The sequence below is a fragment of the Xiphophorus hellerii genome, chromosome 14 (assembly GCF_003331165.1).
Source record: "Xiphophorus hellerii strain 12219 chromosome 14, Xiphophorus_hellerii-4.1, whole genome shotgun sequence".
Classification (NCBI taxonomy): Eukaryota; Metazoa; Chordata; class Actinopteri; order Cyprinodontiformes; family Poeciliidae; genus Xiphophorus; species Xiphophorus hellerii.
In genome coordinates this window covers 329,576-356,535 of record NC_045685.1, presented here as the reverse complement: position 1 = coordinate 356,535, position 26,960 = coordinate 329,576, and the positions used below count along the sequence as shown (strand labels likewise).

General features: G+C 37.5%; 1 protein-coding gene and 1 long non-coding RNA gene across 17 annotated transcripts in view; both read left to right on the top strand.

Moving 5' to 3' along the window:
- The window catches only part of camk2d1 (calcium/calmodulin-dependent protein kinase (CaM kinase) II delta 1), a 137,932-nt gene that overhangs the window by 96,526 nt on the left and 14,446 nt on the right, over positions 1–26,960 (top strand). For 3 of the 16 annotated variants that reach the window (XM_032582218.1, XM_032582216.1, XM_032582220.1), the window contains 4 exons: positions 4,629–4,669; positions 5,586–5,645; positions 9,443–9,487; positions 12,023–12,071. In XM_032582218.1, coding sequence (XP_032438109.1) covers positions 4,629–4,669; positions 5,586–5,645; positions 9,443–9,487; positions 12,023–12,071 — 195 coding nt within the window. The remainder of the gene's footprint in view (positions 1–4,628; positions 4,670–5,585; positions 5,646–9,442; positions 9,488–12,022; positions 12,072–26,960) is intronic. The other 13 variants (XM_032582219.1, XM_032582221.1, XM_032582229.1 and 10 more) reach the window with 7 other exon arrangements.
- Positions 16,457–17,766, top strand: LOC116732201 (uncharacterized). Its single transcript, XR_004341733.1, has 2 exons — positions 16,457–16,512; positions 16,678–17,766. It is a non-coding gene; the product is annotated as an uncharacterized LOC116732201 (long non-coding RNA).

Below are 26,960 nucleotides of genomic sequence, written 5' to 3'. Positions count from 1 at the left end.
AATATGGCATTTCAAAAACAAATACTTGACGGAGTTTGGCTACATCGAGGCTCACTGCAGGGAAAAAAAGACATCCTGATCAGCCAGGCTGCAGGTAAAGCAGAGCACAACTACCAACAGTGACCTGGATTAGCATCACGGTCAGAAAGCTAAACAAATAACCCGAAAAATAATTCAAGTCAACGAGCTGGCGGTGGAAGACGCTGGTTCTGCTCCCGCTGTTGAACCGCAGCTACTGGTAGCAATATTTCACAGACGTAGCGCCGCTCAACCTCCACCCAGCAGTGAACTCTCACTCAGAACGTCTGCTCAAAGCTGCAGCATGTAACTTAAAAAAACAACAAAAAGATTTTGGATGTGTATTAAAATATGTCTCTTATGTCTAAATTAGGTGAATTTGAATTAAAAATTTGTGATCTGTAGCCAAAATAACTGTGCTCAATGTTCTCAGCAGTGACTTTTGCTTTTTTGCCCCCCCTCTCCTCTTGTCTGGTAACATTTCTCTGGAAGGTAAGAGTCTTTATTGCAACTAGCACTGCTGTGGTTCTGAGGCATGTCTGTTAGAGGAACTCCATAGGGCTTTCATGTGGCACAGTCATTCTGTTGTTGGTCATATCAAGAGGGGGAAAAAAAAAAGTAAAAATATACCACTAAAATCTACATTTCTGTGTTTTAATTAATTGGATAGAAATGATCGTAGTAATATTTGATTCATACATATAAATTCCAATATATTTATATGTATATCAGTATGTACGTATAAATATTACATAATATTTATACATATAAATATAAGTTAGACAAAAGTCTTTTTTCTAACAAAACCTCCAGTTAACATCAAAAATATTGTTGATTTAAATCATTTACTGAAGTGATGTAGCTGACCTTTGAAGACCTCTGCAAACTCATTAGAAATGAAATAGATGGAGGGCCCATTTCCTCTTAGATCTGCAACATTCCCAAAGTTTTGCAACCATGCTCACTGACAGCAACAGTAAAACTTCCATCTAGAAAAAAGTCAGATTATTAGCAGAAGAAGGAAATTGACTCTTAATGCCTCCTTTTTCTGGGGTAAATTTCTAGTCTGGTAAATACAGGGGAAATGAAGTGGGTATAATATTTGTCCTAAAAATTTTAATGCTTCCAGGGAAAAGTTCCTACTGTGGAAATATTCCACTTATTCAGGGAAAAAGAATTTTAAAAAGATAGTGATTTCTCACAGCAGCAGTTTTAATCTCTCTATTGTGTAGATTAAAAACTCTTTTCTCTCTGTTTCTGTTCTTATATTTTACTCATGAATTTGGTGCCATCTTTTTCATGATGGTTTTTGTTGCTGTGGGTGTTCACAGTCTGCTCCATTCCAACCACAGTTCACCAAAAACAGTCAATTGTCCTGCTGTAATGTTCTGTTTTAAACTAATCCTGATGTTTTACAGTTGTTTTCCTCTTTCATTGTTCTATGGCAGTACCAGTGGTATACTAATGCGCTAATAAGAGTTAACCTATTGTTTAGTGCTTTAGCGTTTTTGCTAACTTGAAAGCGCATAGTGCACTTAGCTTCCCCTAAATACATTTCTCTGGATAAATTTGAAAGCGGTAATTTACTTGGCTGTTTTGTAAACTTTCAGTTGAATGAAGATTGAAATGAAAGCTGTGTTGAAGTTTTGTTTTGCTTATCGACTCTTTAGTAGATGGACATTTATATTCATGCTCTTATTTTCAAGTGGATGAAGTCTCTTATTTTCCCTAATATATTTATTTCAAACAAGAAATAATAAATGAGCAAAATAAAAATACAGACATTAGAGAACAAGACACAAACATGAACGCAGTATCTCTAAGTGCATTATAGAACATGTAAATTGTAATGTCAAAATTAAATTGTAGCTGGAGGGTTATAGTCCTTCAAGACCAGATATAATTTAAATTAAAGTTGGTACTTTAGCATTAACTTCTGCTAAAGACACTGTTGGTGTAACACTTTTTTTTAGTACAACTAATACTTCTGATTTGGGTTGAACCAACTATGTTATCTAACACATTTTTACACTGAGATCGAAAAGAATTGTCCATATTCAATTCTTAAAATGGACAAGTCTATGGTCACCTCCTGTTTTTTGTAAAGGATGCACAGATGACCTTTGCCCCTACTCTGCCCTCACTGCGACTTCTAATCACCTGCTCCATGTCTCCGTCTGTCCATGCATGTTAACTAAAGAATAGGTGGTAATTGATTGGCAACATAAACTAGAAATTGGCTTTCATGATTCCAATCCTTAATAAATGCACATACTTTTCCTTGTATGATTGAGACGAAATATCAGTAGATTACTGAAAGCTGGGATAAAAATAGAAGAGCTGAATACAGCAGATTCTAACAGTCTCATCGGATGAATCCTTGCATGTTCCAGACTGATGATTCTGTAAGTTTGCTTTGAACTTCAGGGTTTCCCCCAGAAAACCTGTTTGGGGAGCCAGGGCGCTCCACCAGTAGGCTACCATGTATTTGTATTAAAAATGTTACATTGACAGGAAAGATAAAAATATTACTGGGTAATTATATGTTACTGGAAGACGTTGTTGACAATGTGTAAGCACGCAACTAGAGTCTTAAGAACGACAAACAAAAAACATACTTAACACATCTGCCTAACAGGAAGCAGAAAAAACATTTGACATGGTGCTGTTAGAGGAATTGTGATGCCATAAAAAAAGATCAACATTAAAAACAGCATGCTGCGTGACTACGACACACTGACACACATTCCACCGAGGAACACACACAAACTTTGAGTGTAGACACAGAGCCAGACGACGGGCCGGGGTGTTGAGATGTAAACACACACCCATACATAATGTTGTTCACAAATATTTATCATTCTCACAGCATGCTCAATGCACACCTCTAAAATGCGACTGTAGGATATACCTGCAGCTCATATTGTGCTGCGCAAGAACAGCAAACGTTGTAACGTTTAAACTTGACTCATAGCTGGAAAAATGATTCTTCACAGGGGGTTAAATATGAATAGTGACACAGGTGAAGATTTTCTCCAAGAACACCTTTTCAGTTTGAGTGAGAAGTCAGGTGCAAACTGCGCTGAGGTAAAGTTTGAGAGATTCAGCCGTGGCCAATGCGCAGAGGCTCCAGCGGTGTGATATCTGCGCGCTGCCAGCCTCATGCCTTGTTCACTGCATCAGCTATATAAACCCTTCTTCAGGAATGATTCTGTTCTGATTCTGCTGGTGAAATGCTCAATGCAGCAAAGAGCCTACAGTTCAGGGTTACTGGTGTATAAAAAAATTAAAAATTTTAAACTTTTTTTTTTTCCAAAACAAGCAAAACTTAGCAACTCTCCAGACTTATAGTACACTGGGGGAAATCCTGAACTCAATCTGCATTTTTTTTCCCTCTTTTTCCAAACGTAGCAGGGTGCACACCCTGATGCAGACCGTAACGGACCTTACCAAGCTCCACCCACAACCGACCCACATGACCGCAAGTCTCACAAACAAAGCCTCGCGGCGCATTGTTTCTATGTAAACATGACTCGATTAGTGCATCATTTCTACCTGATTTTCACAATATATCAGCTACTACAAAGGACAGAGGAATTAACAAGTTCATGTCATCATCTGGGAGGAGGTTACTGGTTTCTCAGTCACAAGCTGGTTGCAAACCTGAGGTCAGCAGGTGTCAGTCAGTTATAGTAGATCTGAAATTTGGTTTGATGACTGAAATATGAGAAGCTACAGACTGATAGGAGGAACCAAAGAGCTCTGTAAAGGTAAAGTCAAATCTTCTGAAGTTGGGATATAATTAATTTAATTTCACATAATTACTGCGGTAGAAGCCATTTGTTTGTTAAAATTTAATGAAATATATTTGTTCTATTTCATGTTTGTTGTGAATGACGTAAACTCACAAACGAACGAGGTAATTAGTCCAACGTTTAGAAACTACAGCGGCTGTAATGAGCCACAGCAAAGTTAAACAAAGGTAAAATAACCCGAACAGGTGATCAACTCAAAACCACTCGTACCTTTTTACTCTCTCTCTCTCTTTGTAGTTTAAGCACACCTGTTACCGTGGCAACCGCAAGACGAGCAAAGATTACGTTAAAAACATAACATTCAGTCCGTTACGATATCAAGTTTCCAGGCTTGATATTTATTTCTCGATTATTTATCAGCGCTTCCCTGAACACAGCGATGGATGATTGACTAGCTGTACTTGGTGCTAGAGTGGCTAACACGAGTAACAGTTTAGTCCAAAGCCTTTTCTGCTAAAATAAAATCTTTAGTGTATGTCAGATACAGTACACATTGCATATTGATCTGTTTAGCTAACGTAAGACTGTGTAGCAGACAGGCTTCAAGGTGTACAAGTTGTATCAGTTCTGCCATTATGCTGTACTTGGCTAACGGGAAGCGTGTGTTTGTGAGACGGCCACGCACGTGACCACGTAGAATGGGCATCAGCCAATGAAAAGCGGCCCCTGTGGTAAGGTCCATTGGCCAATGTTGAACAGACTTTGCATGAATGTGTGTGTCTGTGTATGTTGATGTGTGATTATTCATTCCAGCTGGTCGCTGATTTTCTCATATTGTTATTTTTGTCTTCACAGCAGCCAAGAGCCTGCTGAACAAAAAAACAGATGGCGTCAAAGTAAGTGCCCTCCCTCTCAATCTTCATCACTTCTTGTATATTCTCACACTTAACTCTTAGCACTCATTCACTATTGTTTGGCTCTGATATTTTTATGATGTGTTAATGAAATGGACATTCTGGTTTCCTTGGTTAAATGTGTCTGAATGGCTGTGAAACCTTTTCCCACTAAAGATTTGCCTCCACATGGTCACTGTGTGTCAGCAAAGGAAAAGCATCTACAGTGAACACTGAGGAAGACAGCTGGGAATGAAGAACTGATGATTGACGTCTTCTTTTCTGTCACTGTTCTCTCTGCTGTCCTGACAGCAAAGGAAAATCCTTCACTCATGCTGAGATAGTGTGTTTTACTCACGGCTGCTTCTAAACCAGACTTGATTTCACCCATTTAGGATTGTGATGAGTCAGCAGAGCTTCTCTTTGTCCAACCAGAATTGCAACCTTATTATTTTTCATTGTGCAATGAGCTCAATTAAAAAAAAATCCTGGTGTAGATGGTCTGCTTTAAACTGATCCTAATAGTGGAGCTCATTTCTTGTTTACTGCTTTTGATCACTTTTAGACATTGAGCACACCAGGCTTCTCCTAAATAAATCTTCCCAGATACATTCTAAAGCACTCATTTTCTTGCTGTTTTGAAACTTTTCAGTTGAATAAAGTTCCACATCTGTGTTGAAGTTTTTTTTGTTATTGGCTGCTAAGAATTCTTCAAGTAGTTAGACACCCATGCTCTTATTTTGAAGAAAGTGAAGACAGTTCACGAGGGTTTCCTGATCTGACTGTCAGTTTCCAGTCCAAACACAATATCCCACTCTTTCCTTCCTTCTTTCCTTCCTTCTACAGCAGTGAATGTTTGGACACTAAGCCTTGTCACCTTTGCCCTGTCCTGCCTGTCTTTCTGTCCACTGTCCTCCAGATCAACAACAAGGCTAATGTGATCACCAGCACCAAAGAGCCTGTCCCCTCTCCTGCTCTGGTACACTGTCTGCTTGCCTTTCTGCCTTTGTTGCTGCATGGCTGTTGACTGTTGCAGTCCACCATAACACCAGTCCTCTGTGTTCTGATTACTTTTGATTCATGTTCGTCTCTTCATTTCAGCAGCTTCATTATGTGCGACATGGGCCACAAATATACTCTGCTGTACTTTGTTACATTGCTGTACATTGGCTCCATTGTTGTTGATGCTGAGTTAGGGTTTTTAGGGTTTGGGGAATCTGATATGACTTGCGATAATTTACAAAACTTAATGCTTTTGTGTTCATGCTAAACTCATAACCAAGGTTGTAAATCCACCTGCTGGAAATAATGACATTCAATGTCAATTTATTTATAAAGCACTTTAAAAACAGATATTAACTACACTAAAGTGCTGGACAGTATTGATTAAACTACAGATAAAAACACATAAGAGTAAAACCACAAATTAAAATGCAGGACAAGTAAATTACAAAGTCAGGCCTTATGGAAATGCCAAAGATCATGACGAAGGTCTTGGAGATGAGCTGGAGCTAAACTATTTAGAGCTTTAAAAATCAATCCAATAAGAAACTGGCAACCAATGCAGAGAAACCAGTACAGTGAACCCTCGTTTTTCGAGGCGGTTACGTTCCAAAAAGAACCCGCGATAGGCGAAATCCACGAAGTAGTATCCTTTATTTTTTTACAATTATTATACAATAAAATACTCCATAATACATTGAAACCAAATAACAAAACCTTTTTGCAGGCCCAAACATTTGTTCAACAAATAAAAAGTACTGTATAAACATTTATTTTATTTTTTTTACAAATAACTACAGTGCTGTAAAATAATAGTTTTAATACAAACTGAAGGCGGATCCCGTGCTCGAATTGCAGAGATCAGCAACCTCCCCCCGCCCACCCCACCGCGACCTGAGTGATTGGATTAGAACGGGAGAAAATAAAAAATCATTATGAAAAAAAACAAAACAAAGTACAGTAGGACAAATAGTGACTCGCGTGTATTTCACTGCTCTTCTGACTGAGCCGCTGCATCCTGACTCCGCTCTGTAGCTTTTTTTTTTTTTCTTCTTCTAAAGCCCGCGGTGCAGGTGTGTTTTTGAGAGAAGAACATAGTTATCGGTAGTTGTTGTCGCTCTTTTTTCTTCTGGGCAAAAAGATTCTTATAAACCGACATGCCACCATCGATTATGTTAAATTTGACAAGCTGTTTTACGTTTGTGTACATATTAAACCGCAACGTTGTTGACACACAGGTAGAGAAGAAGCGGAGAGACTGTTTAGCCAATCAGAATGCAGAACACAATCGACGATGCAAATCCGCGAAGCAGCGAGACCGTGAAAGATGAACCGCGAAATAGCGAGGGTTCACTGTAATGCGGTTACAAGATCTCGTTTCCGGGTTCCAGTTAGGAATCTAGCTGCGGCATTTTGAATCATTTAGAGATGCTGTAAAGAAGATTTAATGAGTTGTAGTAGTCTAAACATGTAGTAATGACGGCATGCATACATTTCTCAAAGTCTTTGATACAGAAGATTGATTTAATCTTTGATAGAAGGCACAGATAAAAAAAAAGTTTGATTTCACGACAAAGCTCACCTGTTTCTCCAAATTACAAGTGTCAAAAATGACACCAAGATTCCTAACAGAAGACTGATAAAAAGGAGCAAGGGAACCAAGAATTTTATCAGGTTTACTAATAAGGCTCTTTTGTAAAATCATTATAACTTGAGTTTTATATGGATTTAAGTGAAGAAAATTTTGGTCCATCCATTGGTTAACTCATAGACTTACAGTCTTTCCACTTCTTTGTCTTCTAAAGCTTTTTTATTTGTCACCAAATAAAAAGCCATCTTGAATGCATGCTACTTCAATAACTAGCTAACACTTAAATCAGTCTAGGCTCTTCTTAATAACAGGCATATTCCATTCAGTGATGTCACAGTAATAGTACATTTGTAATATATTCTGCAGCCCTAGTGGTCATTTGATTTTTGTCTAAGTCAGGGGTCTCTAACCCTTGTCTTCAACATATTTTGTCCCGCAAGTTTTAGATGCAGCCCTGCTTCAGCATAGCCAAATCAGATGAATGAGTCGTTAAGAGGCCTTTGCCAAACTTGATTGCATGTTCAAGAGGTAATTCAGTAATTTGATTGAGGTGTTGAAGCAGGGATACAACTAAAACTTGGAGGTCAGTAGATCTAGCATTGGAGACCACTTATCTAAATATAGTATATGCACATTATTCTGCTTTGCAAAGAATGAGTGATTCTAACCCTTACCGAGTTCCCATGTACCATTCTTACCACAGCCAGTCAGATTACTCTGACCACCAATATCTGAAGTGAAAAATCTTGAGTATCTTTAGGTGTTGTCACTTAACAATTTATGGGATACTTAACATTCTGTACTGGGAAAACAAGAAAAAAGTAAAGGTCAAGCCATGAATTTGGGCATTTTTGACCAACATGTCAACCTTAAAGCTGCAAAGGTGAACCCTTGTCTAAGCTCCCTTTGCTTGTTCATAAATGGGTGGCTAAAGAACAGTCCTCAAGTGTCCTTTAGCAAATATCCAGCTGGTCTACTGCTATAAAGGTCGAAACACATTGGTTTCAACCAATGGTAAAGTGTATGACACAAAAATGTCGGACACAGAGTCTGACATTTGTAGAGGTGAAGGTCCTGTTGGATGGTCCCAGTCCACAGTGGTCAGGAACTAGTACTAAAAGCATCCCACGGAAAGATGCTTTCTTTCAGATTGATCTGGCAACAGGCTCATGGTTGGTCATTGTTGTGCTTGAGGATAGGAGACTTGTAATTTGTTGGAATCTTGGAAAAGGTCTTCTGTCAGTCAGAGACAGTACATACATTCAGAACACCTGCAGTCCAGGTTGCTGTTGATGATTGATGCATTCATCTACAATTATTCGTTTAGCCTTAGAACTATAGCATAGAACAGTATGGTGGCTTAGTCTGAATCTGTTACTTTTCTACCCCTAAGTCCACTCAGAGTTGGCTCGTGGCACTTTACCTGGAGAAATAATGAGGTCCAATTGAGACATCTGAGAATACTCTCTGCAGTAATCTGCTGAAAAAATCTGCATGTTTCAAGTCACATACAGTATATATGATCATGGATCTGAACAGCTTTTGGAGCAGAAAGTTTAGATGCTGATCTGGCTGACAAACTGTCCAGGCATAGTGAGCCTGAATGCATGGTACTCCGATGTATCTAAAAGTGGTCAGCTGGTGATGTCTTAAACTAGGCCAACAACGTTCAACAAAGCACATAATGAAGACCCTCCAGCTTTGCAAGAGATTATTTTGTCTCAGGTGTGGTATGAAAATGCAGCCACAGTGAACAGGAAGTAGTTCAGCAGTACCACGGACTGGACTGCCATCAGGTTCTCCTTTTGTTATCTGTATGACCTTTCTAAGTTTCTAGCGACATGATTGTAAAGTTGTGTGTGGTGGACTGTTTGCTGTTGAATGCCTCATGTGATGTGTGTTAACAGATATTCTACTGTGATTTCCTTGTTTCAAATCATGTTTAGTAGTACAAGCTAATTAAACGTGAGGTGAAAATGATGGATGTTCTCCAGTTTCTGCTCTCACATGGTTCCATCTATCAGTTCTGCTGCTGTTGTAAATCTCCCTTTTCTTTGCATTATTTTCTGTTTCATATCTATCTCTTTGCCTGCCATCACATCTGTATATTAATATTGCCTCCTAATACTGTCACTTTGCACCAACCTGCTGTTTTTGTCCTGCTGTGGGTCCTTTCAAAATAGGAGCCTCAAACCACTGTTATCCACAATCCAGCTGATGGAAACAAGGTATCCAGCTGATCTGAAGCTGTAGTTTACTACTGCCCTGCTGCTTAGAGCCAAGCTTTACTGTTGCTTCTGAACATTTTTGTGTTCTGTTGGTTGTGAAAACTTCATGTTATGTGAGAAAATAATGTCTGCACGCAAAATTGTTGCATGTTTTTTTTTTCAATTATAAAATGGATTGTATTTCCAAAATAATTCATTCATTCATTTTATTGTCTAAATCACAGAATGATTCTCGCCTCCCATTTCAGTGTGTTTAAACTATACAAAGCTCTATCATCATGACATCAGTCTTACAGTTTTGAGACAAAAGGATTTTGCATGCTTGGAACAACATGGGAACCATGCAACAGCATGAATACCAAACTGTTCCTGTTCAAATCCCTTTCAGGTCAGCACAAGCACATCTTGCCATGTGTTGATCGTGAGCTTGTGCAGACATTTGGATCAATGTTATCACGTATAATTCATAAACTCATAAAGTGACATTGTGGGAACACATGCATGCTTGTTTTCAAGCTTTGTGCTACGCTGTTACCTGATGGTGTGCTAGGTCATAGTGTAGTATACATTAAATGTTGCTGTGCATTGTATGAGTGTTAATTGTCTATACCAAATAAAAACTCGACACATATCACATCTCTCACTAGATTAATAAAATCATCTTTTATTTTTTACTTTATTAAAACCACCTAATGTATATGCTTGAACAGGTGGTACAATTTTCTTTTCATGTTTTTGAAGTAACTTTATTATATTTATTCAAACATTCAACTAATATGAACTCTTCAGTAGACCTTGTTTTAAGAAAACTGGTTGAAAACACCCATTACTTACTGTTTGATTCACATTTCTCTATTTACACGTTAATGTCTTGCATGAAAAAATGTTATGAAACTAATCTATAGATGTCAATGTCAATCTATTCACAAAGCACTTTAAAAATGACTATTAACTACCAAAGTGCTGTATAGTATTATTATGATGTCCTGATCAGGATTTGTTTTCTGATATTGGTCAGACATTGAGGAAAAGGCAGTTCCAGTCCGATGCTTCACATACTCATGAACATCAGTCCCATGTCTATATGGGATATGATAGGCTAGGCTAACATTAGCAGATATGACTCATTAATAAATAGGAATCTTTGCATTCCCTCGCAATATGCTTACTGTAATATTTGCTCATCTACTTTGTATACAGTCACAAATGTTAATTTAAATTTTCAAATATATACATTTTAAGAGCCTCAGTGAAAACGTGTTTATTCTTAACTCTTTGGTACAAAAAACAATTGAAAATAGATTTCTTCACTAACTTTTTGTGTAAGGTTGAGATGGAACTGCACATGAAAACGGCCCTTTAAACCATTCAGACCAATAAGAGACACAATCAAAACTGTCTGATGACTCATTACCCCATTATAATAACTCAGAAATACTCCAAATGGTTTGGGTGTATTTTTTATTTCTTTCCTACTTACAGAAAGTTTCTGTTTATATCATAGGTTTGTGGTGCCTTTCTATCCTAAAGAAAGAGATATAAAGCTTCAGATATTTCACAAAGAGATATTAACAAACATGGAAAAACCTTACAAAAGCCCTATATAGCAGAAAATACGATGGGCACCATAAGAAAGGCTTACAGTATTCAAATATCCCGCATGAACTGATCAGTACATTATTGCGTGGGAACGCAATACTTTTGCGTTACCTCAAAAGTATTGCGTTCCCTCACAAAAGAAAAAAAATCTTCCATGTCCCCTAGGGGGCTCCGTAGATAGCAGTTCTTTAATAGTGATAACATTTAAAAAGTAAAGTTTAGCTTCTTTCTGGGCAGCTTTTTCTGCTACTTCGTCAGCTGTTTGTACAGTGCAGAGCAAATCACATGAAACAGATAGAAAGCTGAAACAGTCAATACGATTTCACTGTGAATGTTGCTGTGAAGGGTAAAAAATCATAAACATTATCCTAAAATATAGTTATGAAAGTCACACACATACATAGACAATAATTTATTCTGAGGTTGGGGTTGTCTGTGCAGCACTGTACGTTGGTAGCAGACCATAAAGGGGTATCAGAAGTTCAGTTTTGTCATTGATTCCAATGCTGATACTTTGGATTCACCATGTTTCTGTTCTGGAAACGTCACACAAACTCAACCTAAAGCAGACTTGTTTGGAAGAGAAAACTGAACTTGACAAAAATGAGAAATGTCAAGTGTAGGTTAAATTTAAACTGTCCTATCATTTATTGTATCTCAAATTTAAACAATATTTCTCAATGCTGGTGAAATTAGTAAGATTTGGATACCACAGAACTCTGACCGTCAGACTTATTCTTTCATCACTTGAAGCTAAGCCATCATCATACAATACCATTTCTTTGCATCCTCTTTGTTTAGTACTCCACTAGATAACTTTAAGATGACCAATCTCATATCTATCTAAGCCTGGTGCCTGTTCTTACCTTTTCTTTGTGATGGCTACAGTTTACTGTATATATGAAGAACATATGTTCATATTTGTGCTTTGTACAGGAGTCCAGCGAGAGTGCCAACACTACCATAGAGGATGAGGATGTAAGAGGTAAGAGGCTATGGACATTTCTCCTGCTTAAACCTTGGTTTGGTTTTTCTCTAACTCTTACTTGTGTGTTCAATCATTGTGTATTCTCAAATGTTATCTTTTTGTAAATAAGTTTTAGTCAGTTTATATGTATTAGCTGACACATACAGGAACATGGAGTAATTGATCTAGATCAGGGGTGTCAAACTCCAGTCCTCAAGGGCCACTGTCCTGCAACTTTTAGATGTGCCTCTGTTGCACCACCTGAATAGAATAATTAGGTCATTAAGGCTCTGGAGAACTGATCTACACAAGAAGGAGGCAATTAAGCCATTTCATTCCAGTGTTTTGTACCTGTAGCACATCAAAAAACTGCAGGACACCGACCCTTAAGGACTGGAGTTTGACAACCCTGATCTAGATGCTGTATTGGTGAGTATTTTAACTGCAGTTAAAATGAGCTTGGTGCATAGTGATGGACTGTTTAACTGACTGTGATGGTTTGTGCAGTCAAAAGAGAGCCAGGCACAGGCTTAAATTCAAAAAGAGTTGTTTCTTTTATTTAACCCAAAACAAAAACTTAGGTAAATAATGAAAAAATACAAAATTGGGCCCATATCACATCAAAGTAACAGAATTCAACTCAGACTGACTCAAAGAAACAGACCTACCTAAATGAGACAAAGGGGAAACTTAAATACTGGCTGATCAGGCCACATAGAAGACACAAAGGGGAGAACACACAAAACCTAACTGAAGCTAACATAGGAATATCCCATTCTCCCCTCTTGATGATGAGTAGTGTTATGAACCAATTTGCAGTCTCAGGCTTGCTGCACCCCTTCTCCACCTCTTTGTTCTCCTGAAGGACTGGAGCAGCCGACACTGAGGTTACTCAAAGAACAAACAAAGGTTAAATCAAGCAAAACATAACAGTGCAAACTAAAATTTGCGCACTTATTCCAGAATACAGTGTTATGATGTGTTTCCTTCTAAACAAAACTAGTTATTCTGTAAATTAAATCCTAGACTTAAAGAAACCCAAATCTAAATGTGGTGAGACTGACTGAACTATTGTGTGAACTATCAGTGTGATGGCTGTAACTGCAGCCATCACACTGATAGTTTGGATGTTCCAGAAAGAGAAAGTGTTTCACTAAATGTTTGGTCCCTCTGGGGCAAGCAAAACAGAAATAGAAGAAAGAGAATTTAGCTTCAGTTTATTAAAAGGACAGTTTTGAATGAGTTTGGCCATTGTAGATAATCATACAGCAGTTCACCTGCAAAGTATGATAAGTATTGAACTCATCATACATAGCTCTTCTCTCGCCCATCCCTGGTTCCCCCATGTTGGGTGGGTAGCTGTTCATCTTCAGCTTGGGTCTTCTACCAGAGTCCTGGAAGCTTCTGGGCTCTTTGTAGTATGTTTTGTGTTTCTAGGACTACACTCTTCTGGACTGAGATCTCTGTTTCTTCAGGCATATTTTAGAAAAAAAATTCTATTGTGTGAGGGTCACTGCACCTAGTTCTCCAATGATCATGGGCACTACAGTTGCTTTCAGGTGCCAGACTTTCTTTAGGGGTGAGCCCTTGGCATTTCTCTGCTCTCTCATTTTCCTAATATTTGTTTTGCTTGTGATGGCCACATGAATCACATCGGCTGTTCTCTTCTGCTTTTCAGTAATCCCAATGCCTGATTAATTTGCCATTACCATTTTGTTAATTTGTATCTGGAAGGTTTTTTTGGGGGGGCCTCTTTCCACAACAGTGATTCTCGTAACTTTCCGTCAGGTTGTTTATTGTGGGCATTTGAAAGTACTTAAATCTTTTTGTTTGCATAAAAAATGGCAATTCTGATAATGAGGTGTTGTATTGGTTTTGCTCTGTTTAACCATGAGTTATTTTGACTGTCAAATTAAATCCATTTTACTATATATTGCAATTGATTTGCTAGAAAATAAAATTGAAAGTTGGCTGCCTCTAATCCTCCAAGAATTTATTTATTTTTTGCAAAGTTGTTAGGGATATTTTAGGTTTTTCATTTTTCCAATATAACTTAGAGATACATGTGTCAGTTGATTTAAACCAGTTTTGTGTAGGGGTAATTGAGAGGACTGAGAATAGATAACTAAGTTGTGGAAGTATCTTTGTTTTAATTGTGGATATATGGCCGATGGTGACAATGGAAGGTTTGTCCATCATTTAAGGTCATCTTCAATCTGTTTAGCTAGCGAGGTTGCCACCAGGCTGTACTTGTGCCCCCACCAGGCTAAGCATTGCTTATTTTTTAAGTCTTTATAAATATTTGCAATTTTAAGATTTTATAGCTGGTGTTCAGGTATTAATCTTCCAATCTTTTAATAACACATAATTATCAAGTGATATTTTCAAATTTCCTGTCAACTTTAAACATTTTTTAACTCAAAAACACGACAGGCCACTGGAGGAATGACTGCCCTAGTGCCCAGCCACCAGGCTTAGCAAGTTTTCTGAGGGACACTTCGGGGTATGAACAAATAATTCTGACAGCCTGAGGAAAGTATTTATTCCTAGATATTTGACATTCAGTCCGTTACAATATCAAGTTCCCAGGCTTGATATTTATTTCTCGATAATTAATCAGCCTATTCTTTTTTTTGTTAATGGAACTGAAAGGCACTGAATTGTTCAACACCTTGTTGAAACAATAATTACTGAGAATATTAATTTTAATACGTTTTGTTGATTTTTTAAAAATTATTCTTTAATGAAGCTATAAACGTTTAGGATCTTGTGAATATCTAGTGAATATTTTGATAAGCCGTCAGAAGAGGAAGTTCTGGTCTCATCGTCCTGGCGGCGTTCAGTTTGTCACCTTACTGTCGAGATCTACTCAAAACCTTCCCGCGATCGACCGGTTGAGCACCCTGATCTACATGTACCATCAGTTGGGTTTTTGTTTTTGGTAAAGCTGGCCACTGGCTAGGAGGGAGTTTGTGGATCTGGCCTGCAATTAAGTGAAAATCTATTGAATATCTGATATACAACTCAGCATCCAAGCAAATGTTGAAGTTTTGCACTTTGATATTCAACTAATGTTTGGACTTGTAGGACCATTTCTGCCATTTTTTTCAATGTTAAGCACTTTTACTAAATGTGCTTGAACAGCCAGCAAAGGCCTCGTTAACTATCAGGATTCTCAGCAGCTGACAAGTAGCAAAATATCTTCAAGTTTAACAAAAGATATGGAAGAACTCAAGCTGTCATTGAATGTTATGTCAGAAGAACTGAGTCAGGTGGTGAAGCAACAAACATGTCTGATGCGTTTGATTGGAGAAATTCAACAACTGAAAGCAATTATCAAATAAAAGGATGAGAAGACAGAAGAGTTGGAAAAAGAGTGGAGGACCTGGAACAGTTTGCAAGGAAGGAGGACGTGGTGAAATCTGGACTCAAGAAGACGCACCGCACATACGCAGGACAACAGCAGAAGACAAGAAAGGGGAAGATGCACCACAAGATGAACTAGTTTCTCTTGAGCAGCAAGTTATCAAGTTCTTCAGCAGCAAAGGGATTCTGCTGGACAGTAAAAAAAAAAGACCAAATATCATCCTTTGATTTGTGAGTACAAAACACAAAACTGAACTGCTAAAAGTTGTAGAAAAACTAAAGGGAACAGATGTGTTTGTGAATGAAAACCTCACAAAGAAGAATGCAGAGATTGCTTACCAAGCCAGGATATTGAAAAAAGAGAAAAAAATACAGGCAACATGGACCAGGAATTATAAGACACTGATAAAACTTAATGGTTCTCCTGAGCAAGCTGAGGTTCTAACCATGAGAAATGTTGTTGAGCTGGAGAAATATAGATGAACATTGGCTAGATACTGCTGGAGTTACAGTTTCTATGCTTTAATTTTTTGCATTTCTGTTTTGTTTAGTTCTGAACATACTGATGGAAGTGAAGAATATATCATTTAGTCATGAGTCAAAGAATGAAATTTAAGTGTTTTGATCTTACAGATCATAAATTTTATGATATAGAAACTGATATAGACCCAGAGACCAATTCCAGTTATAATACTAAACAGCATTGTGAATATTATTCTGAAGACATTATTAATGTCAGGTCATTAATTCACTTTAATAGTAGGAGTATGCACAGCAACTTTTCTCAGATAAAAAGCTACCTTGAAAAATTTGATGATAAATTTAGTGTGGTAACAATCTGAGGGAAACAATCTGCTGGACGGTCTGGATATCAAATGTTCAGTCTTTATAGGTTAAACCAAAGAAGAGGTCAATCAATCAATCAATCAAATTTTATTTGTATATTTCAGCAGCAAGGCATTTCAAAGTGCTTTACATCATTACAAACACAGAAACACAATGCAACATAGAATCAACAATCAAAACACGACATTAAGTCAAGTTCCATCAATAAATTTGTAATTGATTACGTTTCAAATACAATCCTAAACAGGTGGGTTTTTAGTCGAGTTTGCATCCATAGAAGGTTTACCTGTTACACTCCTACTGTGTTATATGGAACAAAATACCTATTGCTATTTTTATTCCCACTCACGCTCACAATCACACAGTTTAAAACAATGTAGACAAGGGGGACTTCCGGTGTCATGGCGAACAGTGTGGCAGCATAGAAAAGAGGTCCTGCGTCGCTAGATATAAAACCCCCCCTAATCCAAGGTTTAGCACGTTAAAAGTTACTCTCTCTCAAGAAGAATGAGTGGGGATAAAAACAAGAAGGGACGAGTCCAGTCTCGGAACTCGGAAATGCGACACGAAAGCAAAGCCTGCGGAGCACACGCGGTCGAGGAAGGAGATAAGATGGCGGATGAGGCCTTGCCTGCTACAATTAGCTCACTAAGAAAGGTGGTGAGTGAAGTAATGGCGGAGGGCATGCAGGACCTCAAATCAGAAATGAAGAAGGAGTTAGCGCAAGTGAGAATGAGCTTAAAGGAGGAAATTAAAGTCCTATCACAGCGGAGGCGATCAACAATCTTCTGTCAATGGATATAGTGGGACCACGACGCGTTGGGAGCGCGCCTGGCCTGCGACAGAGCGCACGGGAAAAGCTGAAGGTGTTTCAGCGGCCAGGCGGAGAGGACGTTGCTATGGTGGAATAATCTTCCTTATCCCCACCGAAGAAACAATTGATCATCTTGCAGCGAGAGAAGCAGACCATCTGATTAGTACCAGTGTGTCACGGGGTGGCTGTCTCTGCGCAGGAGTATGGTGAGGACTGTGACCCCCCCTTCATAATTGGAGTAATGAAGAACCGATGCAGGTGACTCTTAAATTAGTTTTTTCAGTTTCCTTCCTTTAAGTAGGCAACTAGGCAGGGGCCCCACTTAGTGGCACTTCCCCCTACATTAAGAGGAATAAGGGATCCTCCTATTTGGAAGACCTGTTCATTGTTATGACAAGTTCTGGTTTTATGTTTTTCTGTTTTTTGTGTGTTCTGAGGGCTAGGAGTGTTGTCATGCAGGTGGAAAAAAATATATTGGTGTCTAGAGGATATGCAGTGTTATAATATACAGACTCTGAATGTGAATGGTATAAAAAATCCCATTAAAAGAAGCAAGATCATTTCAAAGCTTAAACGAGAGCAGGTTGGCATTGGTTTCTTACAGGAAACACATTTGTCAAATGAAGAACATGAGAAAATAAAGAAAATGGGTTATAGAAAAACATATTTTGCTTCTCACAGATCGGGAAAAAAAGAGGGGTAGCCATTCTTATATCAAACAACATCAGATTTGATTTTATTTCAGAACATAAAGATAAAGAAGGCAGATTTGTGTTGTTAAAGGGGAAGTTGGAACAGGAAAAGATCACCCTGTGTAATATATATGCTCCCCCCGGTAGTAGTATAGATTTCTTTAAGGAGGTATTTAGTCTTGTGGCCGCAGAAGCAGACGACACATGTATATGTGCAGGCGATTTTAATTTACTCCTAAACCCAAAAATGGACACAACTAGCAGAGAGAGAAGAAAGACTCACTTAGCAAAACAATTCAATAAAATCCTTCAGGAATTGGGACTCACAGATACACTCCTGATCAAAATCTTAAGACCAGTCAAAAAATTGCAAGAATTTGCATTTTGCACTATTGGATCTTAAGAAGGTTCTAAGTAGAACTTCACAATGTTAAAAGAAGAAATCAGCGTAAGAGACAAAACCTTTTGAGCGGGGAATTAATTGAAAACTGCATTTATACTCAAACATGATTTTTTCAGCTGATCAAAAGTTTAAGACCATAGCTCAAAAAAACCCGAAAACCCCCCAAAACAGAAACAAAGTGTCAAAAAAAAGGACTCAGTAATGAGTAGCTCCACCATTCTTGTTGATGACTTCAAACAATCGTTTAGGCATGCTTGATGCCAGTGTTTCCAGGAGGCTAGTGGGAACGTTGCTCCAAGTGTTGAAGATGGCTTCACGAAGGGCATCCACTGTCTGGAACTGATGTCCATTTTTGTAAACTTCCCTTGCCATCCATCCCCAAATGTTCTCAATTGGGTTTAGATCCGGGGAACATGCAGGATGGTCCAAAAGAGTGATGTTATTTATTCTCTTGGAAGAACTCCTTTGTCAGGCGGGCATTGTGAACTGCAGCATTGTCCTGTTGAAAAACCCAATCATTACCACACAGACGAGGGCCCTCAGTCATGAGGGATGCCCGCTGCAACATCTCCACATAGCCAGCTGCTGTTTGACGCCCCTGCACAACCTGAAGCTCCATTGTTCCATTGAAGGAAAACGCACCCCAAATCTTGATGGCGCCCCCACCACTGTGCCGTGTAGAAAACATCTCAGGTGGGATCTCCCTGTCATGCCAGTAACGTTGGAAGCCATCAGGACCATCAAGGTTAAATTTTTTCTCATCAGAGAAGACAACTTTCTTCCACCTTTCAATGTCCCATGTTTGGTGCACCCTTGCAAAGTCCAAACGGGCAATTCTGTGGCGTTGAAGAAGACATGGCCTTTGAAGACGTTTTTTGTTTCTGAAGCCCTTCTCTCGCAGATGCCGTCTGATGGTTATTGGGCTGCAGTCAGCACCAGTAATGGCCTTAATTTGGGTAGAGGATCGTCCCGTGTCTTGACGGACAGCCAATCGGATCCTGCGGCTCAGAGCTGGTGAAATTTTTTTGGGTCTACCACTTGACTTTTTTGTTCCATAACCCTCAGGATCGTTTAAAAAATGCAAAATGACTGTCTTACTGCGTCCAACCTCAGCAGCGATGGCACGTTGTGAGAGGCCTTGCTTATGCAGCTCAACAATCCTACCATGTTCAAAGTCAGTGAGCTTTTTTGCTTTTGCCATCAGGAGGTCTTGACAGTGTAAAGATTTCACAGAAAATGACATGGAATCCAGATGTTTGCACAGCTTTTGGCTTTTAAAGACTATGGTCTTAAACTTTTGATCAGCTGAAAAAATCATGTTTGAGTGTAAATGCAGTTTTCAGACAATTCCCTGCTCAAATGTTCTTGTCTCTTGCACTGATTTGTCATTTTAACATTGTGAAGTTCTACTTAGAACCTTCTTAAGATTCAATGGTGCAAAATGCTAATTCTTGCAATTTTTTGACTGGTCTTAAGATTTTGATCAGGAGTGTATATGGAGATACTTCCATAAACATGATCGTAGATTTACTTTTTACTCTACTAGGCATAACATACAGTACATACTAGAATTGATTATTTTTTTATGTTCAATACGGACCTTCACAGAGTGAAAGATTGTATAATAGGCCAAAGAGACATTTCTGATCACTCTGGGTTAAATATGAAAATTAATTTAACTAGAAATCCTAAAAACACTTTATGGAGGCTCAACACAAGTTTATTAAATAGTACTGCATTCAAAACAGAAATGAAAGAGGAGCTTAAAAGTTACTTAGAATTTAATGATAATGGGACAGTTAGCCCTACAATTCTGTGGGATGCGGCTAAAGCATATATTAGGGGTAAAATAATTGCAAAATGTGCTAATTTGAAGAAGATTAGAGAGAAAAAACTAACGGACATGCAGGAAAATTTAAAAAGACTGGAGCAACTGCATTCGATTAACAAATGCCCCTCCTTATTAGAACAAATGAGGCCTATTAAGCAGGAGATTCACAAAATTTTAAGTGAGGAAATTGAAAAAAAACTTAAATATATGAGGCAAAGGTACTATGAGGCAGGGCCTAAAGCTGCTAAGGTGCTCTCGTGGAGGCTTGGGAAACAACAGGTGGAAAACACAATTTATAAAGTTCGGAACCCAAAAACTAACAAAATAACTAATAAACTTGACGAAATTCAGAGATCATTCGAAGGGTATTATGCAGCTCTGTACACACAGCCGGACAAAATGGATAATCAAACAATTCAAAAATTTCTTAACTCCTTGGATCTTCCATCTCTGGGAAAAAACCAGAATGACAAGTTAATGGCAGAAATATCAGCTGAGGAAGTTGACCGTGGGATATCAAATCTTAAGACCAGCAAATCACCGGGCTGTGATGGGTTCCCTCCCGAGTGGTATAAGGCCATGAAGGAATCTGTTCTCCCACTATTAAAGGCTTCCTTCAATTACACCCTGGCAGGGGGCGCTCTCCCGCCATCATGGCGAGAAGCGTTTATATCGGTCATACCAAAGGTGGGAAAAGACAAAACGGATCCTAAAGGGTATAGACCAATTAGTGTTTTAAATATAGACTACAAACTACTGTATGTGCTACAATATTAGCTAAGAGATTAAGTACCCTGATGCCTTTCCTGATAGATGAGGATCAGACCGGCTTCATTGGTAATAGACAAACGCATGACAGTATAAGAAGGGCCGTTCATGTTATTGATCATATAGTTAAAGAAAAATCAAGTGCAGTCCTTCTCAGCTTAGATGCCGAGAAGGCATATGATACTGTAGGGTGGGAGTTTTTGTTTGTAGTAATGAAAAGATTTGGGTTTTGTGATAAATTTATTAAATGTATAAAAAATATGTATACTTCGCCAAAAGCAAGAATTAAAATTAATGAAAGCCTTTCGAATCAAATAACATTACAACGAGGATGTAGGCAGGGCTGCCCATTAAGCCCACTACTCTTTAATCTTTTTATTGAACCATTGGCTCAGGTTATTAGAGAGGAGTCTGGGTTGGAGGGGGTGACAATAGGGAATGTGGAAAACAAAATATGCTTGTATGCGGATGATGTTCTAGTAGTAATTAAAAACCCTGAATCTGGTATTCCATCACTTATGAACATTCTGGAAACATATGGAAGACTCAGGTTATAAACTCAACATACAAAAGACTCAAATTTTGACCTTCCATTTTGTCCCATCAAAACAGTTAATAAATAGTTATCAATTCAATTGGCATCAACTACAAATAGAGTATTTGGGTGTTATACTAACAAAAAATTTGGCTCAATTATATGAAATTAATTATAAACGAATAAATAAGAAAATATATGAGGACCTGGACAGGTGGAGCCTGCTTCCCCTTGACTTCGGCAGCAGAATCCGAACAATAAAGATAAATGATCTTCCAAGACTATTGTACATATTTGCAGCACTTCCAGTAGAGGTTCCAGCAAAACAATTTAGGGAGTGGGATAAGCATTTTTCAAGGTTTATATGGAGCAATAAAAGGCCAAGAGTAAGATACTCGACCCTGCAGCTGCCTGGGAATCAGGGTGGGATGGGCCTGCCTTGCCTGGTGGATTATTACTTGTCTGCCCAGATTAAACCTCTGGTGTACTGGTGTAATCCAGCCTATGAGGCTAAATGGAAAGACATTGAGCTTTCTTTGTTGGACTTTCCCATACAGTCTGTTCTGGGATGCCTGGATCGGCTGCCCCAGGTATACCAACTACAAAATTTATGTTTGAATGTCTCTTTGAAAAAGTGGGCAGAGGTGGTTAAAAAGTTTAATCTCCACAAACAGATAGGAGTATTGAGTTGGCCTGCGCACCACCCGCGTTTCCTCCCAGCATCGATAGACCACAAATATAGAAGATGGGCGAAACAGGGAATCACTGCATTCTGTAATATAATTAAAAATGGGGAGTTAGCAAAATTTGAGGATTTGTGCCGGACTTATGAGATGGGCAGAGAAGATTTCTACTGGTATTTGCAGGTCCGAAGTTTCTTTAGGAAGGAAATCAAAACCCCTGACCTGGATACAGAGCCAGGAATATTACAAATATTTATGGATTCATATGCTGGCAAAAATACAAAAGGCACCATCGGCAAATGTTACAGAAACTTAACATCTATGAATAAGAACTCGACTAATTATATTAGACAACGATGGGAAAAGAAAGCAGAAGTAATAATTTTACCTGAGGCTTGGATGCATATTTGGAGGAACACTCTGTCTACCACAAATTCCTTAACATGGCGCGATTTCGGCTGGAAGAACCTAATCAGATTTTTTATTACACCGAAGCAGAGATCGAAGCTGGGTGGTTCACAGCTCTGTTGCTGGAGGGAGTGCGGTGTGGTTTCTGCGGGCTGCTTTCATATTTTTTGGGATTGTCCTGTGTTGAAGACTTTCTGGAAGGATGTTAATCGAGTAATCTATGAAATCCTGGGTATAACTTTAGCCTTTTCATTTTCCATTATGTACCTCGGAATACTTCCTGAGGGACTCAGTAATGGGGAAGCATACTTGCTGAAGATACTTTTGATTGCAAGCAAGAAAGCGATTACTAAATGTTGGCTCCAACCTAGACCTCCAACTCTGAAGCTTCTTGTGAATATTATAAACCTGATCCACGATATGGAAATGTTGACTTTTACAATACGGCTCAAGAAGGAGAAAGGAGAGAAACTCTGGGAAAAATGGGATCATTTTATTGCCAAAGGTGTGTAACAGATGATGTTGTGACTCCACATCACTCGGACAGACACCTGGGAGTTTTCCTTGTTGCTTACCATTTGTGATTTTAAACAGTGAAATATCTGTAACATTGTAATGTCCATCAGTGTGAATACATACCACCTGCCCTAGCCCTCATGTTCGAGTGTATGTAATTGTATGTTTAAAAATTTAATAAAAATAAAGTTAAAAAAAAAAACAATGTAGACAGCATTTTAGTGGGCTGCTGGCACAAGGCTCCGTACACCTCTCACGGAATTTCGAGCAGGGACTCCGCCGTCCCTCATGGATTTTTGTGCAATTCTATGGCACCTGTTAGTGTCTAGAATTTACAGGGTTTGTGTTACGCACAGTGACCCTCAGTCACTCGCCGTTTTTCTTCCGGCACCAGGCTCCATACACCTCTCACGGAAATTCGCTCTGGGACTCCGCCGTCCCTCATGGATTTTTGTGCAATTTCAACATAGAATCAACAATCAAAACACGACATTAAGTCAGGTTCCATCATTAAATTTTTATTTGATTACATTTCAAATACAATCCTAAACAGGTGGGATTTTAGTTGAGATTTAAACAAAGTCAGTGTTTCAGCTGTTTTACAGTTTTCTGGAAGTTTGTTCCAAATTTATGGTGCATAGATGCTGAAAGCTCCTTCTCCTCAGGTGATGATGAAACTGTTTGTTAGGTCTGGATTGAGATGTACAGTTATTGCTAAAATGACATTTTCAGTTGATAACTTGATGGAATGTTTATCTGTTAAAATTGAGGGAGCAAATGTTCACTAGTCGTGTTTATCGAACTCCTGGCTCTTCCATAGACGAGTTTAGTACGAAAATATTACAGACGTATGAAAGGCACAATGAAGAGTTTTTTACTTGTGGAGATTTTAATATTGATTTGTTGAAATATAAAGAGAATACTAAAACAACAGAATGTATAAATACAATGTTTCTATCCGTTAATCCTAAGACCTACATGAATAACTAAAGACAGTGCATCATTGATTGATAATGTTTTTATAAATAAGTTCAATATGAAAACAAAAAGTGGATTGTTGGTCACTGATATAACTGATCATTTGCCATGTTTAGTATGTTGGATATTAGTAATCAGTTTAACTTAAATATGACAAAGCAAATGACTAATTTAGTTAGAATAAAATCACCTGAAGCTCTGGAAGAAATGAAAGAATTATTGAACTATAATTAGCTAAATGTTTATGTTGATGATGTTAATAAGTCATATATGTTTTTGGAAATATTTGTCAGAATTTACAATCATTATTGTCCCCTTAAAGAATATAAACAAACATTTAAAAATAAATCAACTCCCTGGATGACAGAGAGTTTGGAGAAGGCATTTAAAAAGGAAAACAAGTTATGTAAGGATTTTATTAAGAATTTCAGGAAAACTATAAAATATATAAAAATAACATCAGTGCTGAGAAAGGAAAGCAGGATTATTATGATAGGTTGCTGCAAAAATACTGCAATGATATTAAGGGTACATGGAATATACAGTAAATAATAGTATTATTAAAAGTAACAAAGATAGGAATTTCCCAATATGTATTAAACACAACAACACTATAGTGGAAAAAAGAGGATATTGTTGAAGACTTTAATAAATACTTTGTTAATATTGGTCCTAATATAGTAAATGGATTGCCAAACGTTAGAGATGGAAAACATAATTATAATTTTAATAATATTAATACAATGTTCCTGGGAATAGAGAGCGGCAGTGAGGTAATAGACGTAGTTAAAAAATAAGAAATCCAAAGATTGTAATGATATTGATATGGCTATCGTGAATGAGGTAATTTATAGTATTATTAAATCTCTCACCTGTATTTGTAACAGATTATTAACTGGAGCATTTCCTGACAAAATGAAGATTGCAAAGGTTTTTCCAGTCCATAAAAGTGGAGACAATCTAATATGAACAAATTAAAGGCCGATATCATTTCTATCACAATTTTAAAAAAATGTTGGAAAAATTATTCATAAAAAGGTTAGACTCCTTTCTTAATAAACATAATATACTGAATGAGCAGCAGGAACAACTGCTCCACAACTTTAGCTGTGATGGAGTTTGTGGAGCTCATTGCTGCAGCAGTTGACCAGAAGCTTAACACCGTAGGTGTGTTTATTAACCTATGTAAGGCATTTGATACTATTGACCATGCACAACTATTAGGTAAATGTGAACTGTATGGCCTACGGGGGGTTACTTATCAGTGGTTAAAGAGTTACTTGAGTAATAAATTACAATATGTACAAATTAACAACACAAAGTCACAAACAGACATAGTGAAATCTGGTCTTCCTCAAGGCTCAGTCCTAGGACCTAAATTATTTATACACTCTTTAAACGATAATTTTGCAGTATCCAGTATTTTAAAGTTTATAATACATTTGTTGCTGATGATACAAATGTCTTTTTTTATGGAAAAAATATGGATGAAATAATAAAAACAGTAGAAAAAGAGTTAGCAGAGTAGAAAACATGGTTTAATTACAATAAGTTGTCGTTTAATGAAGGAAAAACTAAATTCATGGTATTCTCTGGTAATCAGATCTATAATAATGTAAAGTTATGCATAAATGGAGTTGAAATCGAAAGAGTTTATGAGACAAAATTTTTAGGGATTATTATAGACAATAAACTTAGTTGGAAACCTCACATAGAATATATTAGAAATAAAGTTGCAGAAACTATTGGAATATTGGTTAAAATAAAATATTTAATAGATGCTAAAGGCTTGCGTATTATATATTCCTCTTTGGTTATGCCTTATTTGTCTTATTGCTCAGAAATCTGGGGAAATGCAAGTAAAACAACCATTGATATATTAGTTAAGTTGCAAAAACAGCTATAAGGCTTATTAATAAGGTGGGATACCGTGAACCAACTCATAAACTCTTTATTCAAAGTAATACATTAAAATTTTAAGATATTGTTTATATAAAAATACTGGAAATAATGTATAAAGCATTGAATAAAAGTCTTCCTTCTGGTATTCAGAAATGATTTAAGCTAAGAGAAAATAAATATAATTTGCGAGGTTTGGATAAAGTCTAGATGTGTTTCAGTTATTGGTGTGAAATTGTAGAATGAATTGAATGATGATTTTAAGTTCTGTCCTTTCTTGGTGAGCTTTAAAAGAGATTTATAAAATGTAAAATGATCAAATCTTATGCTCTTATATATGTATTGTGAAGATGTCCTGGTGGGTTGTTGGGTATAATAAAGGGTAGGCAAGAATAAGCTTGGCTTCAGCCTACTCCTTTTTTTGGTAAATTATGGGTTTGTTTATTGTTGTTTTTTTTCTTTTGTTATTTTCTGTGTTAATGTGAACAATTTACCAAAATAAAGTGATTGATGATGATGAAAGCCAATTTGCTCTGAGTGAATTAATGTAGGAATTTTTGTTTATTCTTGCTGTGAGTGCTTTAATAATAATTTGTAGATTTATGTTCATTAAGTTCAGTGGATGGTAGCATCGGGTCCTTATTGGGTTTCAAGAGTAATGTTATGAAAGCTGTGTTCATCTGTGGTGGTACCAAAAATTAGATTTGATTTCATTTATTACCTTACAGAAAAGTGGTGATAAAATGAGCCAGAATAGTTTGTTGAACTCGGTAGTTAATCCATCAGGTCCAGGCGATTTGTTGTTTTTAAGAAGTGAGTTATGAAGTTCAACTGTTGTGAGTGGAACATCTAACATATTAACTTTTTCAGTAGATAAGCAAGACATTTTTTGAGAGGAATTCTATTTCATTTTGTTTTGGATTATGATCTGGTGTATATAACCGACATAGAAAGATTTAAAAACATTGCTAGTTTCTTGAGGGTTTTCAACTGTTTCTCTCTTCTTTTTTTATTTCCTTTATTTAACCATTTAAACCCCATTGAGATCTGGATCTCAATTTCAAGAGGGACCTGGACAAATTGAATTTAAAATAGCTTGAATGAATAGAATTTTCTTTTATATGTTGAAGCTGATTTGCCAAATAATGACCAACCATATTATTATATT